The sequence below is a fragment of the Lipotes vexillifer genome, unplaced genomic scaffold (assembly GCF_000442215.2).
Source record: "Lipotes vexillifer unplaced genomic scaffold, Lipotes_vexillifer_v1.1 scaffold1378, whole genome shotgun sequence".
Classification (NCBI taxonomy): Eukaryota; Metazoa; Chordata; class Mammalia; order Artiodactyla; family Lipotidae; genus Lipotes; species Lipotes vexillifer.
In genome coordinates, this window is record NW_006775104.1 from 416,121 (window position 1) to 438,290 (window position 22,170).

Below are 22,170 nucleotides of genomic sequence, written 5' to 3' on the forward strand. Positions count from 1 at the left end.
AAAAAAAAAAAAAAAAAAAAAGAATTCCCATGTTACAGGATTGCTAAGAGAATTTTAAAACACATAGCCATGAAGCAGCTGTTAGAGAGATGTTTTATACTTCCAGTTGAGTGAGTGCCTACAGAGAAACTGCAGACACCTTACTCATGATGGAAGATGTCCATTTACCACCCCCCAACCACACCCAGTGGGTCTATCATCCCTTTACTTAAATCCCTGTTTCCTTTTTAAGTCTTTTCATATTTCAAGGTCAAGCTCACATCCCCCCCGACCCCCCCAAGAAGCCCACCGGCACCACACCAACTGGACCTTCCCATGAACCACTGCGTTTATCACTCACAAAGCATCTCTCCCATTCCTTTGTGTCTAGATTTAGGAAAAGGGATGGCTGGAAACATACAGCACTCAAAGTAGCCCATTCATCAGGGAAAAAGAGAAAAGGGAAGTTTGTGAGAGGGATAAAAACCAGAAGCTTGAGCACTCAATTCCCACCTGGAAGAAAGACAGCCACAGGACAAGACTTTAGGAGTTACTAGGATTTGGGGCTTCCTTTCTCAGTTTGAACCATGCTTAGGTTTTGGCCTTATTTATTTGTGTTGCAGCACCTGCCACATGGTTGGAACACAGTCGTTGCTCAGTAAACACAGTAGCACAGCTTCATGAGTAACAACAGCTAGCATTTATTGAGCATTTATTTGTGCCAAGCAGTTTCCTAGTTGCCTCCTATACATTAGGTCATTTATCCACACCAAAAAACCTTATACGGTAAGGTCCTCTTTTAAATCTGAAGAAACTAAATGGATGAATGATGATGAGGCTTCGATGATTTAACTCTAAAGAGAAACTCTAAAAAGCTTCACCATGTAAGAAGAGCAGAACCCAAAGTCAAAAGCTAACTTCTAGTTCTACCACTGCCACCTCCCTGATGGCCCCTCCTGGCAAGTGTTATATAAGAATCTCACTGTCGAGCAAGAAATGTACCCCTGGTGCTCCACATATGAAACAGCGAAATGAAAGTTCAAATTGCTTATGCAGCCCACACCCCAGATTCCAGAATTCACTGGTCATCCTATTGGTCAGTCTCATCTTGACAGCTTGAATTACTGCAGGATGTGGCAACCAGTACTGTTGTCTAGTTCTCTCTTCCATATCACCAAATATAACACCCATTTTGCTGTTCTTGCAAGACCAGAGCAGAAAATGGCCAGTACCTTCAGCCCTTCGAAAAGTGAACTTCGTTTGCTTGTGATCCACTGTCTGGATGCTATGATACAAGAGTCCATATTTGGTCTCCCCACCCAATCCGCCTCCTTGAATACTTTTAGGGCACTCTGATAGGAATTCAAAAATGCTTCCAAGTTGCTTGGTGAGTAACCAGTTCCTTTTTTACTTAAACCTTCCTGTGGGCCTTTGTGTTTGAGTGACACTGGATCATCTTTCCATCATAATCTTTTGCAAGGGGCTGACAACATCATCGTGTAGAAACTGGCTTGAATTAGATGTCTGAGGAAGATTAACCCCTTGCTTCAGAAATCAGAGTACTGGAAACTATTAGGTAAAAAATAAGCTTCGAGGATATATTGTACAACAAAGAGAATATAGCACATATTTTATAACAACTACAAATGGAGTACAGCCTTTAAAAATTGTGAATCACTGTGTTGTACACCTGTAATTTATATAATATTGTATAACTTCAAAAAAAATCAGAGTACAAGTAGACTCTAAAGTAGTCTTAGTCTCCATGAAAAGGATCCATCAGGCATGTTTCCATTGGTCCTTATTATAACCCAGGAACCCATCCTACTGTCAACTTAAAGGCATAAAACCATTAGGAACACCTACCCATCTTGAATTGATATGGTCAGCACATTTTGGAGACTGGTTAGGCATCAATAACCCAAGAGTCCCACTGCCATCCTCGTGTGCCTTCCAGAATGATACCAGTGATGTCTACAACCCAGCGAGGAAGTCTTGAACACTACTGGGACACTGACTGATTTCAGACCAATTCATTAACTCAGCAAACACTTACTGAGTGCCTACTATGTGCCAGGCTCTGTTCTAGGCACTGGGTCTACATTCACGAACAAAAACAATCCCAGTCCTTGTGGAGCTAGCCACTAGGACAGATTCAACATGAACGTGAAAGAGAAGGGAATCAATGTCAGATATCTGACCAAGTTTTGAGTTGAGGGATTTAAGAAAATAGGTGCCTGAATCCTCTAACTTACATCTAGATGTTGTAACTGTCCTCAGGACAATTTGGAGGGGATGGTAAGGAAATGGTTTTTAAACACAGATGCTTAATAGAATCATCAGAGAAGATTTTCTGAATTCTAGGTCTTAGAATTTTTTTTTAAGGTTCTCCAGGTGATTCCAGGGTGGAACCAAGCTTAAGAACCATTGATGCCTGGCTCTTCCTCCCTCCAACCCTCTCAAGATTCAGATTAATTCCCCTTTGGGTGAGGCTGGGCATCAGTATTTTTTTAAAGTCCCTCAGGTGTTTGTAAGATGCAGCACAGTTTGAGAACCACTGGTGTGGTGTGCTGGTTCTCAAACTTGAGTGTGCATCAGAATTACCTGGATAGTGAGTTCAAACACAGATTACTGGGCCCGCTCCCAGACTTTCTGATTAAGTAGGTCTGGGGTGGGGCCTGAGGATTTGCATTTCTACAAGTTTCCAGGTGACGTTGATGTTGTTGGTGCAGGGGCCACACTTTGAGAACCATTAGTTAGCAAAGTCTCCCCCATCCGTTTGTAATCTACACCCCCTTCTTTTTGTAATAGCACCTTGATTTTTCTTTGAGGAACCAGCTCTTCTCCATTCTCAGACCATGTTTGTGGATGTAGTTGACATCCTCCCTCTGTCCACCCTCCACTCTAAGGATGGGCCCATGACCTGGGCTCGGCCAGCCAGCCACAGGGACTGGTTCAGATTTAGCACATGACCCAATTTCAGCCAATGATAATAAACCGGAAGACCTTAGCAAGAACTACTAGGAAAGCAGCAATCCCTTCCCAGAAGATTTCTAAGTTGGTGGAATGTTAATGTAAAGCAGCTGGAGGCCATCCTGCCATAACTACATAAGCAGAAGCTGCCTGAGAATAAAGCCAACATGGAGGAAAGAGATGAAATGAGAGAGAGGTAGTGGGTTGTGTGTGAGGTTTGATGCCATCACCTGAGTACACTTTTCCTCCAAAGTCTTATCTATCCCTGGACCTTATCTGAGCCCCTCAAGTAAACATCTTCTTTTGTACGAGGCAGTTGAACCTCTAAAATCTCAAGGTTTTCAAACTCCACTCCACCCACTCCCAAAGTTCAGGTTAAGAACCTCTGGGCTACAGCAATATCTTTGGAGTGTTCCTAATTTCCAAACAGATGGTTGAATCTTATTCTTATTTTTGGCAGTTTGTCTTCAGTTATGCTTCCGGTCAAAGTCTATCTTACATGAATTAGGCTCTCTGCCTACCGATGTGTCCATTTTATCTCATCTCCATTTCCCACAACAGTGAACCCCAAAGAATTCCTGCTGGTCTCAGCCTGCACACACACTGGGCCCGGTATACCACAATGCTGGGCTTGGTACCAGGGACTAGTGGGTCTGCCCTCTCGCCCCAAGTTAGCCACAGGCTTCAGGAACGCTGGACCATGACCTCAGGCATCTGCCCTTTTCACCAACAGACATGTGTCCAATTTCGTCCTTTAGGCTTATTCTCCTCAGATTTACAGGAACTGAGTTTTTCAAAATCACATTTATCCAGATTTCTCATTGAGAGCTCAGCCCAGAGACAGAAGGCAATAGCAACTGTGCTGCAACTCAGGCCTAGAGATTCCTGTGAGAACCTTCCTACAGTGACAAGTACAATACACGCCTTCTCCGGAACATGCCAGGTGAGGGCTGTGGGCGTGGTTTCTGGGGACTGTGGACAGCTCCACCCCAACCGATCACTTACCTGCCTTTTCCTCCAGTAGTACATCTCTCTTCCAGCACCCACTCCCAGATTCTGATCCAGATTCCCATCTAGAGTTTGTAAAAAGCTCTGCACGTGATTTCAGTAAGAAGTCAGGGCAAAGGACCATGGACCTTGGGACTCTGGGATTACTTCCTGCGTGGTACCTACAGAGTTTAGGGAGCACCTGGACTCAAATGTTTTCACTTTCTCAGACTCTGACATCCTCCCACGACCCGCGACACTCTCTAGTTACTAACCACATGCTCCTTAACCCTCATCTTCCCTGTGTAGATTTCTGGCCTGTGAACTGCCTGATGGCTGATACCAGGGTGGTTCATAATTTTCCCCATATTATCCTGTCCTGGCCTCCATTTCTGACTGTGGCTTAAAACTCTGAGGTTCTTGTCAAGTACTGATCATTTATACAACAAAGAGTTGGTTTTTGAATATCTACTATCTGCAAGTCACTAAGTTAACCTGTATATGGGAATTTATAACGGGAAAATTATATGAGAAACAGAAATTGAATAAGACTGTTCCCTGAGCAAAGACAAGAACAAGGTGAGTTCTAGGAAAGCAGTTGGTTCAATTTTTTTGTGGCGGAAAAGGGAAACTGGAGGCAGACCAAGACTGGACATAAAGTAGAGGTTTCATCCTTGTGCAAAGAAGAATAATTATCAGTGACCAGAAACACTTATTAAAAGAAAGGAGGTGCAATGTGTACATTGCTTCTATATTTAATTAGAACTCCAAATATGTCTTTCAAAATTGTATAACGTCCACGGGGACAACCATTCCCAGGTTATATGTGTTATTTTAATAGTAACGTCTACAGAAAAGCATGATTGCCAGCATTATGCATAGTAATCTCTTCTCCTAACTATACCTGTTTAGTGTGGTCTAACCACTGCACGCCTGCTGGCCCCGTGGGTGCCTCCATCCACCTGGCGACAGCTCTCAGACTCCAAGGACTAAACCACCACTGAGCTCGTCCAATCTGTCTTCAACTATGCCCTGTAAAGGTGTCCCTCGCTCCCTCTCTGCCTGCCCAGCTGACAAGTGTCTGCCTCCTTCCGGCTGTCTCACTTATGCACAAAAAGCTTAGCCTCGGCTCGCCCTGCCAATACCCTCTGTTTTTCAGGAAGGAAGTATGCCTGATCACCCTCTGGACTGAACCAGGCCCCAGGAAAGGGTAGTCCAGGCGATGCTGAAGAGGCTGTGGGGTTTCACAAAGGACCCGGGTGTCTCCCCCAGAACAACCAGTGCTCATGCTTTTCTGGGGTGGATCTGCAGGCAGCCAGGACGGGTTCCTGGAGATCCGAGCTCAGGAGGAGACAAGCTATTTATCAAAGTGAGAGATGACTGCAGCTGGAGTTGCTAAAAACAAACCACTCCAGGTTTATCTACTTCCAAAAACGTTCACTTCTAAGTAGGTCAAAGTGTTCCCAAACTCGGACAGTAAGAAGTGCCCGTCTATCACTCTGAGTTCCAATTTGGGAAGGCTTGCCGTTGCTAAGTGTCCACTATGAGGGATGCTATTTTCATTCCAACTGTCAATGCCGCCTCCCCTCCCACAGGCAGAAGCAGCAGCTGCGGCAAGCATGTAGATTCATGGGTGCAATGAAGAGGTTTCTGACACATTAAATGCAAAGTGGATTTTGCCTTGATGTAACTCAGGTCAATTTAAGGAAGATTTCATTAATAGGAGGGAATGTGGAAGACACTGCCCATCCTTATTTTTCTGAGTTTTCAACCATTCCAGATAAAGGAGAGGTGCTTAACCCATGTGTCCCCAGAGAAGATTTCCCAGGAAGCAGGATTTCAAGGACCTTCTCACTCAGAACTCCTAGCATCAGGACATCATTCCCTCTATCCCCATCCTCAGGCTCCCCTGATAAAGCTTTGGCCGGTTTCCTCTACAGTTCTCAGGGGATGGAGGACACACTGAGCCTCGCCCTTCACACACGAACTCTCTCAGGGGTCCCTGATTCATGGTCCTTTTCCTTTTCTTCCCTCTCTCCCTTCCTTCCTATAAATATTTACAGTAACTTCTTTTATGCCAGCTACTGTTCTTGATACCAGGGACAGAGTAATGAACAAAATAGACAAAATCCCTGCACCTGTACAGGAAATCTTGCGGGGGGCAGTATGGGGAATAGACAATAAATGTTAATAAGTATGTCATGTAGCGCCATAATTGCAATGAGGAAGAGTCAAACAGGAAAAGGGGTACACAGTGGGATGGAAGAGGGTGGGAGGGAGGGAAGACCTCTCTAATCAGGTGACATTCAAGCAGAGATGTGAAGGAACTGTGGTGACAGCCGTCCAGGCATGTGAGGACCTGGAGTGTTCCAGGCAGAGGGAATGGAAGGGGTGGGTGCTGCATAGCAGAGTGTCTGGCTCAACTGGGGAAGAGTTCAGTCAGGCAGGCTGGTCAGGAGGTGGCAGGATTTGGTAGGAAAAATACGCCCCTCGCCACAAGGATGTCCGCACCCTAATCCTCAGAAACTGTAAATATGTCACCTTACACAGCAAAAGGGACTTTGCAGATGTGATTAAGGACCTTGGGATGGGGAGGGTATCCTGGATTATCTAGGTGAGCACAATGTAATCAAACGAGTCCTTAAGAGCTGAGAACCTTTCCCACTGTTGTCAGAAGGAGATGTGACTTTGGAACAGGAACCAGAGGGATGCAACGTTGCTGGCTTTGAAGATGGAGGAAGGGGCCATGAGACAAGGAATGCAGCCACATTCCTTGTCTCATGGCCCCTCCTTGCAGCCACAGAAGGGACTTTGTTATTACTTGAAGTGAGACAGGGGCTATGGACTGTTTGAGCTGAGCCCAGGCCTCCTGCTGCAGCCGGGAGCCAGTAATTATCTACGTGCCCACCTGTGTACTACAGTAGGCACCCATACCTCCTGTGGCCTTCAGGGCCTTGTGGAGAGTAAGGCAAGTGGATGTGGTATCAGAATCAGCGTTCCGGGCTGGGGACAGTGGTGGGGAAACTAGGCAGCCCAGTCCTATCCCAAAGGCAAGTACAAGAAAAGGAGCAGGCTGGCCCATGAGTGGACAGCCTCTCTGCTGCTGGCGGGCAGGGAGCTGGTATGAAACATGGCAAGACTTGCAAACGGAAGCACTCCTCATACATGCTGCAGAGTTTGGGTTCAGACTGCAGTTTCAATCCTACAAGGGTCCTGGAGGAGGGGTAGCTGTTTTCAAGGTCTGAGCGACACAGGGGAAGGCACTGAGGTGGCCTGAGGAGGATCCTGACACTGGCTGGCCAAGCAGCATCAGAATCCCGCCGCTGAGAGCTCCTGAGGCCGAGGCCTGCAAGGGCTGTTCCTCACGACCTTTACGATCCTCTCACCTGTGACCTTCCCTAAGCAGATAGGGTGGGCACACCGCCAGCTATGAGACCACTGTTGCTCCTTCTCTGCTTCCCAAGCCACATCCAGTGCATGTCATTTCTGAGTCCCCTGCTCTTTTGTGGGGAAAGTGGTTTCAGCTTAGCTAGCTCTAGCAAGAGAAAACTGCATCATCTTCTCTTTGGGGAAAGTTCTGTTTTCTGGAGTGTCCTCCTTTCCGTCATCTATCCCCAGCTTCTCCTAGGCAAGCACCATCAGTGGCAACCTCTCCTCTCTAGGACTGAATCTGAGGCTCTCATTTTAGCTCTGAGCTCCACCAGCTCTGAGCTTGCTCACGAGGCTCCAAGGAGCAAAGATGCTATTTAAGCCTCACCCTCCCTCTGCTCTGGATGATAAGAGGCATCATCCTCATGCAGATTTCACAGATTTACAGTGGACACCAGGAGGCATGAAAGTGCTGTTGAAACAGGTGTTTGGCATGAGCTAAGTCTCAGCAGGCCAGCTACAAAAAGGAGAGGGGCAGGATCTCTGCAGGGGGCCCCAGAGACATCAGTTCCTTCTCTTGATAATGCAACATCTCCTCCTGTGCCAGTCCTTCTCGGAGGCAGCACTGCACTGGGGTGTACTTAAAGGAGGATGTGGCCTGGCCTGACATTTTCCTGTTTGAGGCCTTGATTCCAAGCCCTTTGATGTCCTAAATAGTATCAGAAAGATGGTAGCTGGTCTTAGGTAGGACATCTCACCCAGAACAAAGTAGTCTTGGGGCAATTTCTAATTGTCTTTGTTGCTCCCTTCGTTTTAAATGGAAAAAAAGGAGGGAAGAGTGTGGACTGAATGGCACCTGTATCTCCCTCTTCCTGAAACTGTCCTGGGAGGGCTTCCAGTTGGTCAATGACTATTGACACATCTCTGGCCCATCCTAACATAGACAGGTAAGTGGAAGAAATTCAGTTAAAAATAAAATAAGGCAGTGTTTACAAAACTGCCCTATGCCCTTCTCCTCTTTGAATTGACGAAGGACACCTTCATGCCCAGCCCAACATTCAACATCTGAGCACAGCCCTCCTCACATAGGTTGACCCATCTCTATGGTGTGGTCGGCATATTACCTTTAACAACCTGAGTTAATCACTGAAAGAACAGGGCATTGAGAGGTACAAGCCAGGGAATAAGTTGAATTTTCAGCTTAGATATGTCGTATATAATCTCTACCCACTGGGTAGAAGACAAAAGAAAGTTAGAAAAGAGGAGTAAACCATTATTTCTTGGGAAATCATAGAGCCAGATGGACCTGCTGTTGGTAGACTGCAGAAAGGGCCCGGAGTAGGCCAGGAATGGAAACTGAGAGAGAGGGGAGGGTGCAGAGTAGAGACAATGTCAGGCCTTTGCAAAACCTATGGATGGAACTAGAAACAGAACCTTGACCCCTTTGACCCCTGGAGAAGATTCAGGCTGGATATACTCTAGATGCCTCCCTACAGAGGTGTCAGAACTAGAACAAAGGGCAGGCAGGGAAATTAACATTCATTGACTGCCTCTAGGGTGGTAAGCATAGGCTAGAAGTCTAACTCAAGGGAAGTGGGCATTATTGCCCATTTTATAGATTTTAAGTATCTTGTCCAAGGTTATCAACTAGTCAGTGTCTGAGCCAGGATTCAGACCCCCCAGATTTTCTACCCCAAGACTCTTAGTTACTCCACACCTCTCATCATGTCATTGTATGGTCTACCACATACCATTGTAAAGCCTTGTGCATAGCAGGGTCGCTTTTGTTTTATTCTAAACAATTAGCCTGCACACATAACAAAAAGACCAACTTCGCAGTTTAAAATCACTTTTCCTTAACATTGCCTCCTCTGAGCTTCCCAGCAGCTCTGAGAGATGGGTAATTTTTATCAGCTTCCCTTATAGATGCAGAAACCAAGATGAAGTGAGTTTCTACTCATTCCACACCCTGTCCTCTTCCTGGACCATCTGACACCCCGAGTACAAAGCCCTCCCCTGTTTTCTCAAAGATTTGCAAGTACACGTCTATGAAAAAGATAGGCTGATTGTAACATATTAGATTGAACCATTTAAAACTGCTGACTTTCAACCAGTTTTGACTACCAAAATGGCAATTTCATGTGGTTCAACCTAATAAATTGGACCTCAAAATGAGGATATTTATGCTACGCCGGGATGGATTAAACATAGGATACTTAGGTTAATCACTTTAGGTTGCTAAAGTCATTCTCTCCTGATGTGGAGAGAAAAAAAGCAGACGTTTTAGAACTGGAAGGGATTCTAGAGGTAAATCAGGAGGATATGGATAAAAGGTAATAAAAGTGCTACTTTAGAACAAGTAACAATATGAATGACGGCAGGGAATAACCAGGAAAAAAGACCAGCCCATTGAGAGCCTCAGAGTGGAAGGCAGTTACCACTAAGCCTGAGCCCAGAGAAAAGGAGATGAGATCAGAGGTGCGTGAGAGACCAAGGCACCAATGTGCAGGGGTAAACAGTATGGAGGTTCCTTTAAAACCTAAACACAGAGTTATCATATGATCCAGCAATCCCACTCCCGGGCGTATATCTGGAAAAGACGAAAACTCTAATTTGAAAAGATACATGCACCCCCAATGTTCATAGCAGCACTATTCACAACAGCCAAGACATGGAAGCAAACTAACTGTCCATTGACAGATGAATGGATAAAGAAGATGTGGTGTATATATATATACACACACACACACACACACACACACACACACACACACACACACACACACACACACACACACATACACATACATACAGTGGAATACTACTCAGCCATAAAAGGAATGAAATAATGCCATTTGCAGCAACATGGATGGACACAGAGATTATCATACTAAGTGAAGACAGAGAAAGACAAAGGCCATATGATATCCCTTATATGTGGAATCTAAAATATGACACAGATGAACTTACTGATGAAACAGAAACAGACTCACATACATAGAAAACAAACTTATGGTTACCAAAGGGGAAAGGGGGTGGGGAAGGATAAATTAGGAGTTTGGGATTAACAGATACACACTTCTATATATAAATTAGATAAATGACAAGGATCCTGTATAGCACAGAAAACTGTATTCAGTATCTTGTAATAACCTATAATGGAAAAGAATCTGGAAAAGAATATGTACACCTGAAACTAACACAACACTGTAAATCAGCTATACTTCAATAAAAAACCACACACACAAATAATCACCTTAAACAAGCTAGGATTGTTGAATTTAATCCATAATGTTTTTTTTTTTTTTTTTTTGGTGGTATGCGGGCCTCTCACTGTTGTGGCCTCTCCCGTTGCAGAGCAACAGGCTCCGGACGCGCAGGCTCAGCGGCCATGGCTCACGGGCCCAGCCGCTCCGCGTCATGTGGGATCTTCCCGGACCGGGGCACGAACCCGCGTCCCCTGCATCGGCAGGCGGACTCTCAACCACTGCGCCACCAGGGAAGCCCAATCCATAATGTTTTTTTCTGCTCTAAGGATTTGATAAAAGATGTATGGAGAAATTGATAGGCTCTAATGAAATTCTCCCCAAGGAAAGAAGGGTCTATCATTTTAGATGCAAATCAAATTACTTTGTTCTAGATGAAGATCAGAAGGGGCTGGAGAATGAGAATTAGGGCTGGTGGGTTTCAAGTGGGGGGCTGGGGAGGAGGGCATAGGAGGAGAATGAGCAGAAAGGATCTGGATTTCAGCACTGAGTAAGAGGAATTTTCCAACCATTAGACTTGTACTAAAATACAACAGGCTTCCCCTAGAAGTAATGAGCTCCCCGTCCCTGGGAGTGCTCAAGCAATGCTTGGCTGACCACCCAACAGAGACATTATTTTTATTTTTATTTTTTTTGCGGTACGCGGGCCTCTCACTGTTGTGGCCTCTCCCGTTGCGGAGCACAGGCTCCGGACGCGCAGGCTCAGCGGCCATGGCTCACGGGCCCAGCCGCTCCGCGGCATGTGGGATCCTCCCGGACCGGGGCACGAACCCGTGTCCCCTGCATCGGCAGGCGGACTCCCAACCACTGCGCCACCAGGGAAGCCCCCAACAGAGACATTTTAAGAGGGGGTCCTATATTAGGGGAGAGAGTGAACCAGAAGACTTTCAGGGTGCTTTTCAATTCTATGATTCTAAGAGCCCATAAAATTCAATGTTCTGAAGTAAAATGAAATCTAATCAAGGACCACTTCTACTCAATTATAAAAAGAAAAATTTTAAATTCTAACCTTTTATAATTCTGAAAATTGACTAGGAGCTCCTTTTAGAGCCTCTACAAATACATCTCCATCTATCTTAAAACACACTTTTCTTCAAGAAGTGTCAGCACTCAAGTTAATTACATTTCTTATTCAAATGTATTAATTTTTGGTTTTAGTTATTCTTATTCAATAGTGACTTTTAAAAACAACCTTACCACTATTTTTCATTGCAAACATACTATATTCAGTTATGTTACTCTTAAATAAAATTTTGTAGGCTAGCATGGAAACTTATTCCCATCCTCATTCATCACACCTGCACATATAATTTTGTCCTATGGGGTGGGGGGTGAGTCCTGGATTTCCAAGTGGCTGCCTCACAGCTGGTCAATTACAGATGTGGTCCTCTGCAAATGGAGTAGGAATGGAGACCAGCAAGCTGTAGTTTTAACACGTCACTTCATTCTTGAAAGGCAATGTTTGGGGACTATTCATCCTTCAATTTGTTTTCTCAGCTTCCCGTGGTACAGCCCCATGGGTGGCATTATGGAGTAAACGAAAACCGTGAGAGTTTAGTTGTTGACTAGTTGCTCCTAATGCAGAATTACACTGAAAAGCAAGAGAGAGAGACTTGCAGTAGACCTTCCAGAGTCGGTAGACAGGAGGAGCCTTTAAGTGTCTGCATTTGATAGCAGAGGAGATAGGAAAGGCACATTTTGGTCCCTGGAAGCAGAAAGTGCAGGGGGTTCCCATCTTGCAGTGAATCTGCTGGACAGGCTGGACCCCATTCAGCCTGCTAGCCAGAGTGCTGCTCAGGGCCATTCTGCGCTCCAGACACGGACACCAGGCTCTTTCTAGTGGGCAAAGCACACACAGGATAAAATCTGTCTGCCGCTACTGCCCATAGGGAAGGGAGCACAGGAGGCCAGAGGGGAGAGAGAGAGTGGGAGGGCAGTATGCGCGTCCGTGTGAACGGGGCTCACGCTCTCTCAACCTTCACCCAGCTAGACTGGTTAAATCCAAGGGAGTCGAGTCAGAGTGAAGGGTAATAAACTAAAGTAGCTGTCTCAAACGCCTTCAGACTTGGGAGGTCGTAGAGCATTGTGAAGAATGAGATCTTGGGGAATGGACAGACCTGAGTTCAAATCTAGATCTACCACTAGTAAGCTATGGGCAAGTTACCTGATCTTTCTAAGACCTGGTTTCCTTGTCTGTAAAATGAGGAAAACATTCAAGCACGAACCCGGAACCTGGCCCATAGTAAGACTCAATAAATGTCAGGTATTTTTACGAGTTGACGTGACACTTAATATAAGTCCACAGTATCACGGACTTGCTCAGCTTCTTCAGGCTCTTGGTGGTACACATGCCTCCAGAGCCCACTGCTCTCCACTGCTCCGTACCTTCACACCTTCCCCAGCCTGGGTAAGCTGTTCCTAAGGCCATCGAGGTGATAACAGGAGAAGTCATCAGGAGACCCCATAAGAGAGGACTCCCTGTAAACAAGCCGGGGTCACCATGGGCACTGCCCCATCTCCTCCAGGACATCTGCCCCAGGGCTCACCTGGCCCTGGTTTAGTTTGGCTAAGCAAACAGGTGTTTCCTTATAGCTTCTCCAGGTGCTTAGCTGGAGCCAGGGCAAAAACTGTACAGGAAAAGAAAAGGAACACAGGTATCCTATAGAGCTGGGTGGACAAGAACCTAGACTGTGTTTTGGAACCTGGGGCAGAAGTACCCAGGACCAATGCTTTTCTAAAAAAAACATTTTTAAGGGTACAGTTCAGTGGCATTAAGTACATTCACAATGTTGTATTACCATCACCATCATCCACCTCCAAAACTTTTTTCGTCTTGCAAAACTGAAACTCTGTACCCGTTAAACACTAACTCCACATTCCTCCCCTTCCCCCAGCCCCTGGCAACCACCATTCCACTTTCTATGAATTTGACTGCTGTAGTTACCTCACATAGTGGAATCATACAGTATTTGTCCTCTTGTGTCTGGCTTATTTCACCTAGCATAATATCTTCAAAGTTCATCCATGTTGTAGCATGTATCAGATTTTCCTTCCTTTTTAAGACTATATAATATTCCATTATATGTATATACCACATTTTGTTTACCCATGCATCCCTTGGACTTGGGTTGCTCCTACCTTTGCTATGAACATGGGTGTACAAACAATACCTCTCTGAGTCCCTGCTTTCAATTCTTGGGGGTACACACCCAGCAGTGGAATTGCTGGATCATATGGTAATTCTATGTTTAATTTTTTGAGGAACCCCATGCTGTTTTCCATAGCAATTCACCATTTTACTTTTCCACCAGCAGGGCACGAGGGTTCCGATTTCTCTACAGCCTCACTAACACCTGTTATTTTCTATGGTTTGTGAAAAAAAAAAAAATAGCCTTCCTGATGGGTATGAAGTGGTTTCTCATTGCCATACTGACTTGCGGTTCCCTCATGATCAGTGATGTTGCCCATCTTTCCGTGGGCTTATTGGCCATTTGTATACCTTCTTTGGAGAAATGTGTATTCAGGTCTTTCATCCATTTTAAAATCTAATTGTTTCTGTTGTTGTTGAGTTGTAGGAGTTCTTTATATAACTGCATATTGCCCCTACCAATGGATCTCTAAGTCCCTCCTAAGCCTGACACTTGGGGGGTGGCAAACCCCTAAAGCAGTGACTCTCGGCCCATTAGAATTACCAAGGAACTTAAAAAATACTGATGCCCAGGCCCTTGGTGGCTCTGAACTAATTGGTCTGGGGTGATGTGTGAGGCATCAGTAATTTTCAGTCTCCTCCAGGTGGTTCTAAGATGCACCCAGAATTGAAACCACCACTACAAGATCTTTGTCCCTTGGGAGGTGCTGCTCTCGCCACTTACTGCTGTGAAGGTGAGAGGGGATTACGAAGAGAATGACTAGGCCCACAGGGCCCAACCCCGGGGAGAAGCTCTATGATGTCAGGGGGGCATTAAAATAAGAGGAAAGGCAGGCTGCTCTACTTTGTCACACAGTTCCACCAACAGTGCTGCCACAGATATATCAAGAGGAAACAAGCAACCACTGTCTCCTGAGAAAACACAGGAGGGAAAGACTGGAGAAAGGGCCTCCGGCCTCCAGGAAGCCCAGCAGGCAGCGTGTGTGGTGCAGGGCAAGGAGGGGGGAGCCCTGGGTCTCCTCCAGCTCTGCCACCAACTGTCCCTGTGACTCCGGGGAAGTCACCTTGCTTTCCTGTGCCCGAAGGTGCCCCTACAAGAGAGGAAACTGGCCAGTGCAGTGGTTCTCAACCCTGCTCTCCCTTGGATTCACCTGAGGAGCATTTAAACAACTCTGGCCCACTCCGGAAATTCTGACCCCACTTGTTGTAGGTGGGGTCTGAGCCTTGTCATTTGGTAGAGCTTCCAGGGGATGCTAGGTGGCCAGGGCTGAGAGCCCCGCTCTAGTGGTTCTCCAAGTCCCCTCCTCGTGCTTGTAAGAAGCCATGATGGCGTCTGAGGCAGCTGGAAAGTTCTGTGACACACTCCCTGTGTTCTCTCTGACCTCTAGCTTGCACCCCGCATGCTCAGCTCCATTTTCAGTGAACTCTCTGCTAACTCCCCTCCCTCTGCACTACTTACCCTGAATGTCCCCCACGTCCCCAGCTGAGCCGGGCCAGGGAGGGATGCACCCAGCCAGGCACCAGGGAGGCCAGACCTAGGGCAAGAAGCCTCCGGACTCCCCTTGTAGCCAAGCCCTTCCTGACGGACCACCCCACACTTGGACATGAGTGACCAGTTAGCCTTTCCCAGCAAATAAATCGCTGTCCTGGCTTTCGTCTCTGGAGATGGGAGTTTTTAGTCATTTTGCTGAATAGTCTCTGGAAGTGATATAAAAACTAACTTATCATGACACCTAGGATGTACTGAGTGCCAGGCACTGTTCTAAGTGTTTTGTATATCTTATTTCATTTCAGGTGCACAATTCTAACCTCTTTGTGCCCACGTTTTCCCCACGGTCAGACTTCAAGCAGAACCGTACTCCCGAGACCCCCTGCGCTTCCCTTCCCTGGGGTCCCGCGAGTTTCTCTAGGGGCTATTTCAGAGGGCTGAGAGCTGCACCTGTAATTACGGATGCCACACAACTTCCTGACACAGAGAAAAGGCGGAGAAGCGGCTGGTGGCTGAGCCGGCGGCGGGGAGCACAGGTGCGTGTGGAGGGAGAATGGGGTTTTAGCTGCCATTCTTCAGATGGAAGCGCCGCCCCGCCCCCCGCGAGGCCCTTGCAGGAGCCAGGCAGCACCAGTGATGCAACCTGCTAGAGCCCCCTCGTGGAGGAGAGAAGGAGGTCAGGCTTTTGAGATGGACCCGATGGAACTCCAGCAAGGAAAACACCTTCACGAGGTAATTAGTCCGTAGCATCAACAGGTCTCCGTGGCGACTCTTGTCCCTTCCTCCCAACAGAATCAGGTCCCTCCCTCTTCCCAGCCCATAAATACCTAGCACAGGTCTGCATGGAAACCCTGATGCACGTTATCTGACCAGTGACAAAAAGAAGCTCAGAACTAAGAGAACTCTGGGTCTGTCCCTCTCGGGGCCTGTTTCCTCCATGTAAAACAAGTGACTTCAAGGCCGCTGCCAGCCTGGACTTCTGAAGTCAGTGGCTGTCGTACTCGAGAGCATCAGAATTCCCTGGGGACTTGTTAAGACACAGACCGCAGGCGCCCCCCTCCTCCCCGCCCCCCTGCATTTCTGGCCCAGAAGGTCTGGAGTGGGTTCTGAGAATTTGCATTTCTAAAAGTTCCCAGGGGATGCTGATCCTGCCAGTCCAGAGACACTCCTCACACTGGAGAATCACTGTTTTCAGTGGTTCAGTCTGCCCGATGTGAGAAAAAGCGAATAAACAAGCATGTGGAAGGAACACAGAGCTTACATAAAACAGAAGCCAAGGCTCCAGTAATCTGTCTGTCAAAGGCACATAAATGAGTGTCTCAGGCCCTGGCAGAGCTGAGGGGAAGGTCAAACCTGACGCGGTTGTGCCGTGTGTTCCCCTGCAGTTTGCTCGGTCCTTTGTGAAGCACGAGCAGCTGGGTAGGGGTGAGGGGGCCGGGGAGCCTGCAGTAGCTGTGGAGGGGGCGGGGGTCAGAGGAGAAAGGAGGAGTCCAGGCTTTGGGCCATGGGTAGAAGAGGACTTTTCTGGAGGTTGGGTGATACAATGGGAGAGTTAGAAGACATCTTAGGGTCATCTAAGTCAACCTTCATTTTTAAGATGAAACTGACTCAGAAAGGTTAAATGACTTTTCCAAAGTCACATGGCCATTCCATAGCTCTTTCCCTTTAAGCTCGCAACCCACTTTCTTCACAAGTGGGTCCCAGAGAAATCCCACGAGGTCAGAACGGGCTCCTGAGCCAAGTGAGTGCTATGATGCTCTTCTAACGAGCAGGCCACGTCCCCAAGCGACCTCTGGTCCCCATCCCTCCCCCCCCCACCGCCGCCCCTACCTTTCACCAAGGGGAAGAAGCAGTCCATCTCCACGCTGCTTCGGGAGTGGGAGATGCACAGGGCGCTGCTGGGGACCAGGCCCTCCTGCGGGGGACTCCGTTCTGTGGTGCGGACCAGACACCAGCCCGGCCGTTCGCTCGGCCGCTCCAGCAGTTCCACTGTCTGTCCCACCTGGATGCTCAGCTCGCTGCTGTGGCCTGCGTTGAAGTCCTGGAGGACCACGGTCAACTCACAGCCGCCAGAGAGCTTGGGGGTGGGGTGGGGGCAGAGTAAAGCATGAAGGCATGGGGGGAGGAGATGAAGGGGGAAGGTGCAAGGTGTGCATGAGAACAGAGGAGAGGGGGAAGGAAAATAGGAGAGATGGGATTCAGGGTGCGGAGAAGGCAGAAGATGGGAAAGGGAGTTGGGAACAGAGAAGGAAACAAGAAAAAAACATGAAATTAACACAGTGACATTCAATTACTCAGCTGTTCTCCCTGCCGCAACAGTCTAGAGCCGGCCCAGACTGGGGCTTTGCTTCTAATTCCTTCTTATTCCAGTGGAGCTCTCTTCATTATTCCTTTACCAAGCTTCCAGCTGTGTCCTCCAACCCCTTCCCCAGTAGTCCCTTTACCTCTTCCAAGGGCTCCGCCCCGTGCCCCACGCCGGCCTGCACTCCCAGGCCTCGGACTCTTCTGGGCATCATCTCTAACTCACTCACTCTCACTTGACTCTAGTTGATACTGGGAATAATGGAAGAGAAGACCCCCCTTCCTTCTCACCCCGGCAACCCTCCCCATCCCTACCCCGCCCGAGCCATCAGCATAAACAGGAGGCACTAGTGACATAAAAAAGAATGAAAAAAAAAGAAAAAAGAATGAGCCCTCAACTCAAAAGGCAGAAGAACTTGACTGTTTATCTGGAAGGCGAATAGAATTCTTTTACACTAGTTCAGCCACTGGGGACCAGGAGGAAGAGTGGAAAGATGGGCAGGGACGAAGGGGCACATCTTCCTTAGGAACCGTCCTTAGTGCTCCAGCCTGTCCTCCCTCCAGGCCTGGCACTGCTCCTGGGGCAGAACCGATAAAACTGGGCAGAGAGACCCCGAGATAGGAACACCCTCTACTAGCTGAACACTGAGACTTTCACTCTTACCACGAGAAACCATTAGTTATTCATTTGTCTTCTAGAACTCAGCATAAAGCCTCCCTCTTGGAAGAGCTGCTGCACTTAGGGGCAGGGTGACAAGGAGGGAAGGGGAAGGAAGGGAGGCCCAGGGGCCTGGATCGGCAGCCTGTTCCTAAGGTTTGGGGGAAAGCCCCCTACCACCTCCAGGTAACTCGCCTTCAGTCTGTACATCTCTGATTTAAGCCTTTAGGGCCTGCGCTGTCTGCACCAGCAGCCGCAGTAGTGCACTAGTCCAGATTATGTTGGGTAGTTATTTCACACGTTCAGGGAGGCTTCTGCTGAACACTAAGCACAGTGTAAGTAAGCACAGTGAGTAAGGAATCAACAAACTCAGCATTCAGGACCGTGAGAATTTTCTATTAAAGGAAGCTGAATGTTACAGTGGGCTTGAAAAGGTTAACATGACACGTCAGACTGACGGTTGCAATATGTATCATCACCAACTATAAAGCACGGAGCCCACTCTAAACACATTTCTACGGATGGGCATGGTACTGCCGTTGGGCTTAGATCAAGAAGAGAAACTTTAGGACAGAAGGTGGGAGATGGAAAGAGACAGAAGCAGAAATAAACATGGTTTTGGTTTATTTTTTTTCCCGTTTAACTTTCCTGGTCCCATTAAGTGCACAGACCCCACTACCCCACTCTCCTGGTGCTATCTTCCCTAAAGTGTCATTTAGAGATGGATGTCATGGGATGGGAATACCTCAAGTCTGAAGAGTGCTTTTACAGTGTGTAAAGTACCTTCACATACATTATCCACTCCATCTCTACCTCTTGTATCAAGAAATTTAAGCTCAGAAATGTCAAGATCAGTGGTTGGAACATTGAGTGTGCATGACATTCACACTCAATGGAAGGTTACTGAAAATGCAGATACTCTAGCTGGGCCCTCCCTTGCCCCGGCCCCCAATTACAGATTATGATTCATGAGGCCTGGGTTAGGGTCCAGAAATGCGTATTTTTAACAAGGAACCTCCCCTCCCCCTGAAACTCACGATTTTGAAAAGGGGGGGGGGTCCTTGGGATACTGTTTGAGAAATACTGCTAGATGGTTTCCCACAGTCACCCAGCTAGGCTTGAACCCAGACCTCGACTACAGATCCCATGTTCCTTAAACCACACACCACAGGGCAAATCACATATTTTCAGGTATGTCTGTGGCTGCAGAGGGCGGGAGGCACGTGGAGAGAAGAAGACATCAGTGGCTTGAGCTACTGCGCCTCTCAGTTTGCTTTAGGAGACCTCCATCAGGTCTCTTAAGCCTTTTGGATTGCAATTCTTGACGAGTCTACACTACATATGAAAAACTGTATCACTGAAACACAAATTGCACTCTGATATTCTGCTTAACTTTTTTCTCAATTGCTGGTGGCATCCCACTAAATTGATTTCACTTTCTACGAATGGACCATCTGTAGGGTGCTAGGCTAGATGACCACGAAATTTCCTTAACTCTGAGAAGCTCTGTTGCTGAGCTGTTATGCCTCCGTGGCGGTCTCCTCTGTGCCACCCTCAGGTACTCAGGTTCTTTCCCGGGCCAAAAGTGCACAGGGCCCGAGATGTAACCTGCAGCCTTTTCAGGGCCGGATGTGGCCCTCTGCAGACTGCTGAGGCAAAGCAGAGAGGGCCTGAGGCTCTGGCTGCAAAGAGCTCAGCAGGTTCCCAGACACAAGGTTCACCGGCCCCTGGGGCAAGGTACAGCCAGACCCAGCCATGGGCAGGTAGGGGGCCAGGGTTGGTTGGGGTAGGAGAGCATAGAGCCAGGCTGTGTGCCTGTACAATTCAAAGATCCAGGTCCTGGAGAGAAGCCTGGAAACACCACGAGGTGCTGCTGTCAAGCTGCCCCATCCAGAGACACAGGAGGAAGTGGAAGATGACGGATGGGCATTTCTGTGGTGCTCAAGCTCTAGATCCAGCCAAACCCATTATGAGTCAAATAAAAGGTGGATGTCCCGGTTTCTCACCTCAAGGGCTTGGTCACAGAGATTACTACTCGGGGTCCCCACCCAGTGGCAATAAGGGAATTCCAAAGAGTGGCAGTCGAGGGGATTAGGAGAAATGGATGAGGCAATGGTCAGGCATGGCTGCCCCCCGAACAATCCCTTATCTTCTCCCCAGAGCAACGGGGAAGTTTTAGGGTACACGGGGGACTTGGGCTTCACACTTGAGAAACACTGCTTCAGAGAGCCCACAATAGAAACAGTACCGGGAAGTTCTAAGAGTCCCTGCTGCTAGGGGAAGGGTCAAGGGCAGAGGGCCAAGAGACCTTTGAGGAATCTTGGCACACTTGAGGCTTTTCCTAGCAATCCTCAAAGTAATTCATTCAGGCTTCGTGCTTTATGCCTTCTGGGCTGCGATGCGTCCCACCACCTACTGAACGTTAATTACACAGAATGTGCCCCTCATTAACCAATAAACCCAAATCCCTCACAAATCCTGAACTAGCAGTTGCATAGAAAAGTACACGTGTTTCTTTTTCCTTTCTGTCCGATTCTGGCGTGTATCTCGCAGAGCCCCAGGACCATTATTTTCTCTCCTTCCTCTTCCCATTTCCAAAGGACCAGTGGGTGTGTCCCCACCCTCATGGCTTCTCATTGCCTTGGTAGTGAGTGGCACCTTCAGAAGTTCCCACCTCCCTCCCTGAGCTCCATCTCTGGTCCCAGGAACTTAAATAGGTTTATCCAAACAGCCTGTTGTAGAAAATGCTGCAAAGAACATTTCTTGTTTTCACCTAATTCTTTTCTTCTCCATAAGCCATTTAAGAACTGTTTTAATGTCTTCCTTTGCAAATCTTTAAGTTTTAATTGTATGTTTCTTGGCATATTCATTTTCTAATTTTCCCTTTTAGGCCTGCAGGTTATTTTTCACATCTGGCTTCATTTTCAACACTCCCTTGTCAGAGATGACCCCTTTTGTGCTTTCCCAACAAAAAGCTGCCACATATAACCTGTCTCTCAGCTGTTCCCCTGCTTGACTAACTAACCACGGAGACATGGATGGAGCTGGAAAACCACTGCCCATTTACCCTCTTTGCCTCGCTGCTGGGCTTGTCTTTTGGCCACTGGACCCCTCCCTGTAGAGCCGTTCACAGCTGAGGCAGCACAGAAGCCCCTCCATCTTAACACTTTCTCTCTCTGTCTCCCAATGGCTATCTCTCCCACATACTGACATAAAGATGCGTCAATTGCTTGAATAGCTGCTTCCTCCTGCTTTCCCCTAACCAGCCTCCACTCCTACCTCTCTGATGCATCTTTCCTCCCCTCCCCCTGCCCCATACTCCCATTTCATGGCTCTAAACTTTGACTACTGTCATAATTTCCTCAGTACCCCTGGCCCCTCTTTGCCTGCTTTAACTACCTGCTCTCCCCACTGCTGCCAGCCATCTGTCTGCAAATCCTGTGTTATCTCGGCCGCACCCTTCTTTACCTGCAGGCTTCACTCTGAAATTACCCCATGTAGATCTGTCATCAGGCAACTTGCTGACTTTCCCGGCACTTCAGATGCCCTGCTCTCCACTGAGCTGAGTTATGTTCGTCCTCAAAGAAGACAAAGCAACGACGATCAGGTCCTCTCTCTAACGATTTCTCAAGAGAAAAGCAAGCCTTGTGGTGTAGACCCTTTTCACTGACTGAAATGTAAGCACTTGACTTTTCTCTCCATTAGCAGAGTCCCTGATTTCTCTAAGATGACCCCTCAGTAGCCTATTTTCTGTCTTTTCACGATGTACGTTGGGTCTTTTCTATAAGCTCGTTGGTTATTCTCTCAATGAACAACATTCCCATTTGATGGGTGTCCTTAGCCCCATCTCTCACCACCACAGAGGTCAGAAGTGACTCGGGCACCAGGAAGGGCTATCATGCCCTGTTCAAAACTCCGAGGCCGATTCGTGGTTTTGGATGGATGCTTAACTTCCAAACATTGATCCTATTCCAGATTCTAAGACCAAACTCATTCCTGC

The 22,170-nt window shown here is 47.5% G+C and overlaps 1 protein-coding gene across 1 annotated transcript in view; it reads right to left on the reverse strand.

Moving 5' to 3' along the window:
- Window positions 1-22,170, reverse strand: part of KALRN (kalirin RhoGEF kinase) — a 588,759-nt gene that overhangs the window by 117,555 nt on the left and 449,034 nt on the right. Inside the window, exon 34 of the mRNA XM_007449683.1 lies at window positions 17,042-17,288. Coding sequence (XP_007449745.1) covers window positions 17,042-17,288 — 247 coding nt within the window. The remainder of the gene's footprint in view (window positions 1-17,041; window positions 17,289-22,170) is intronic.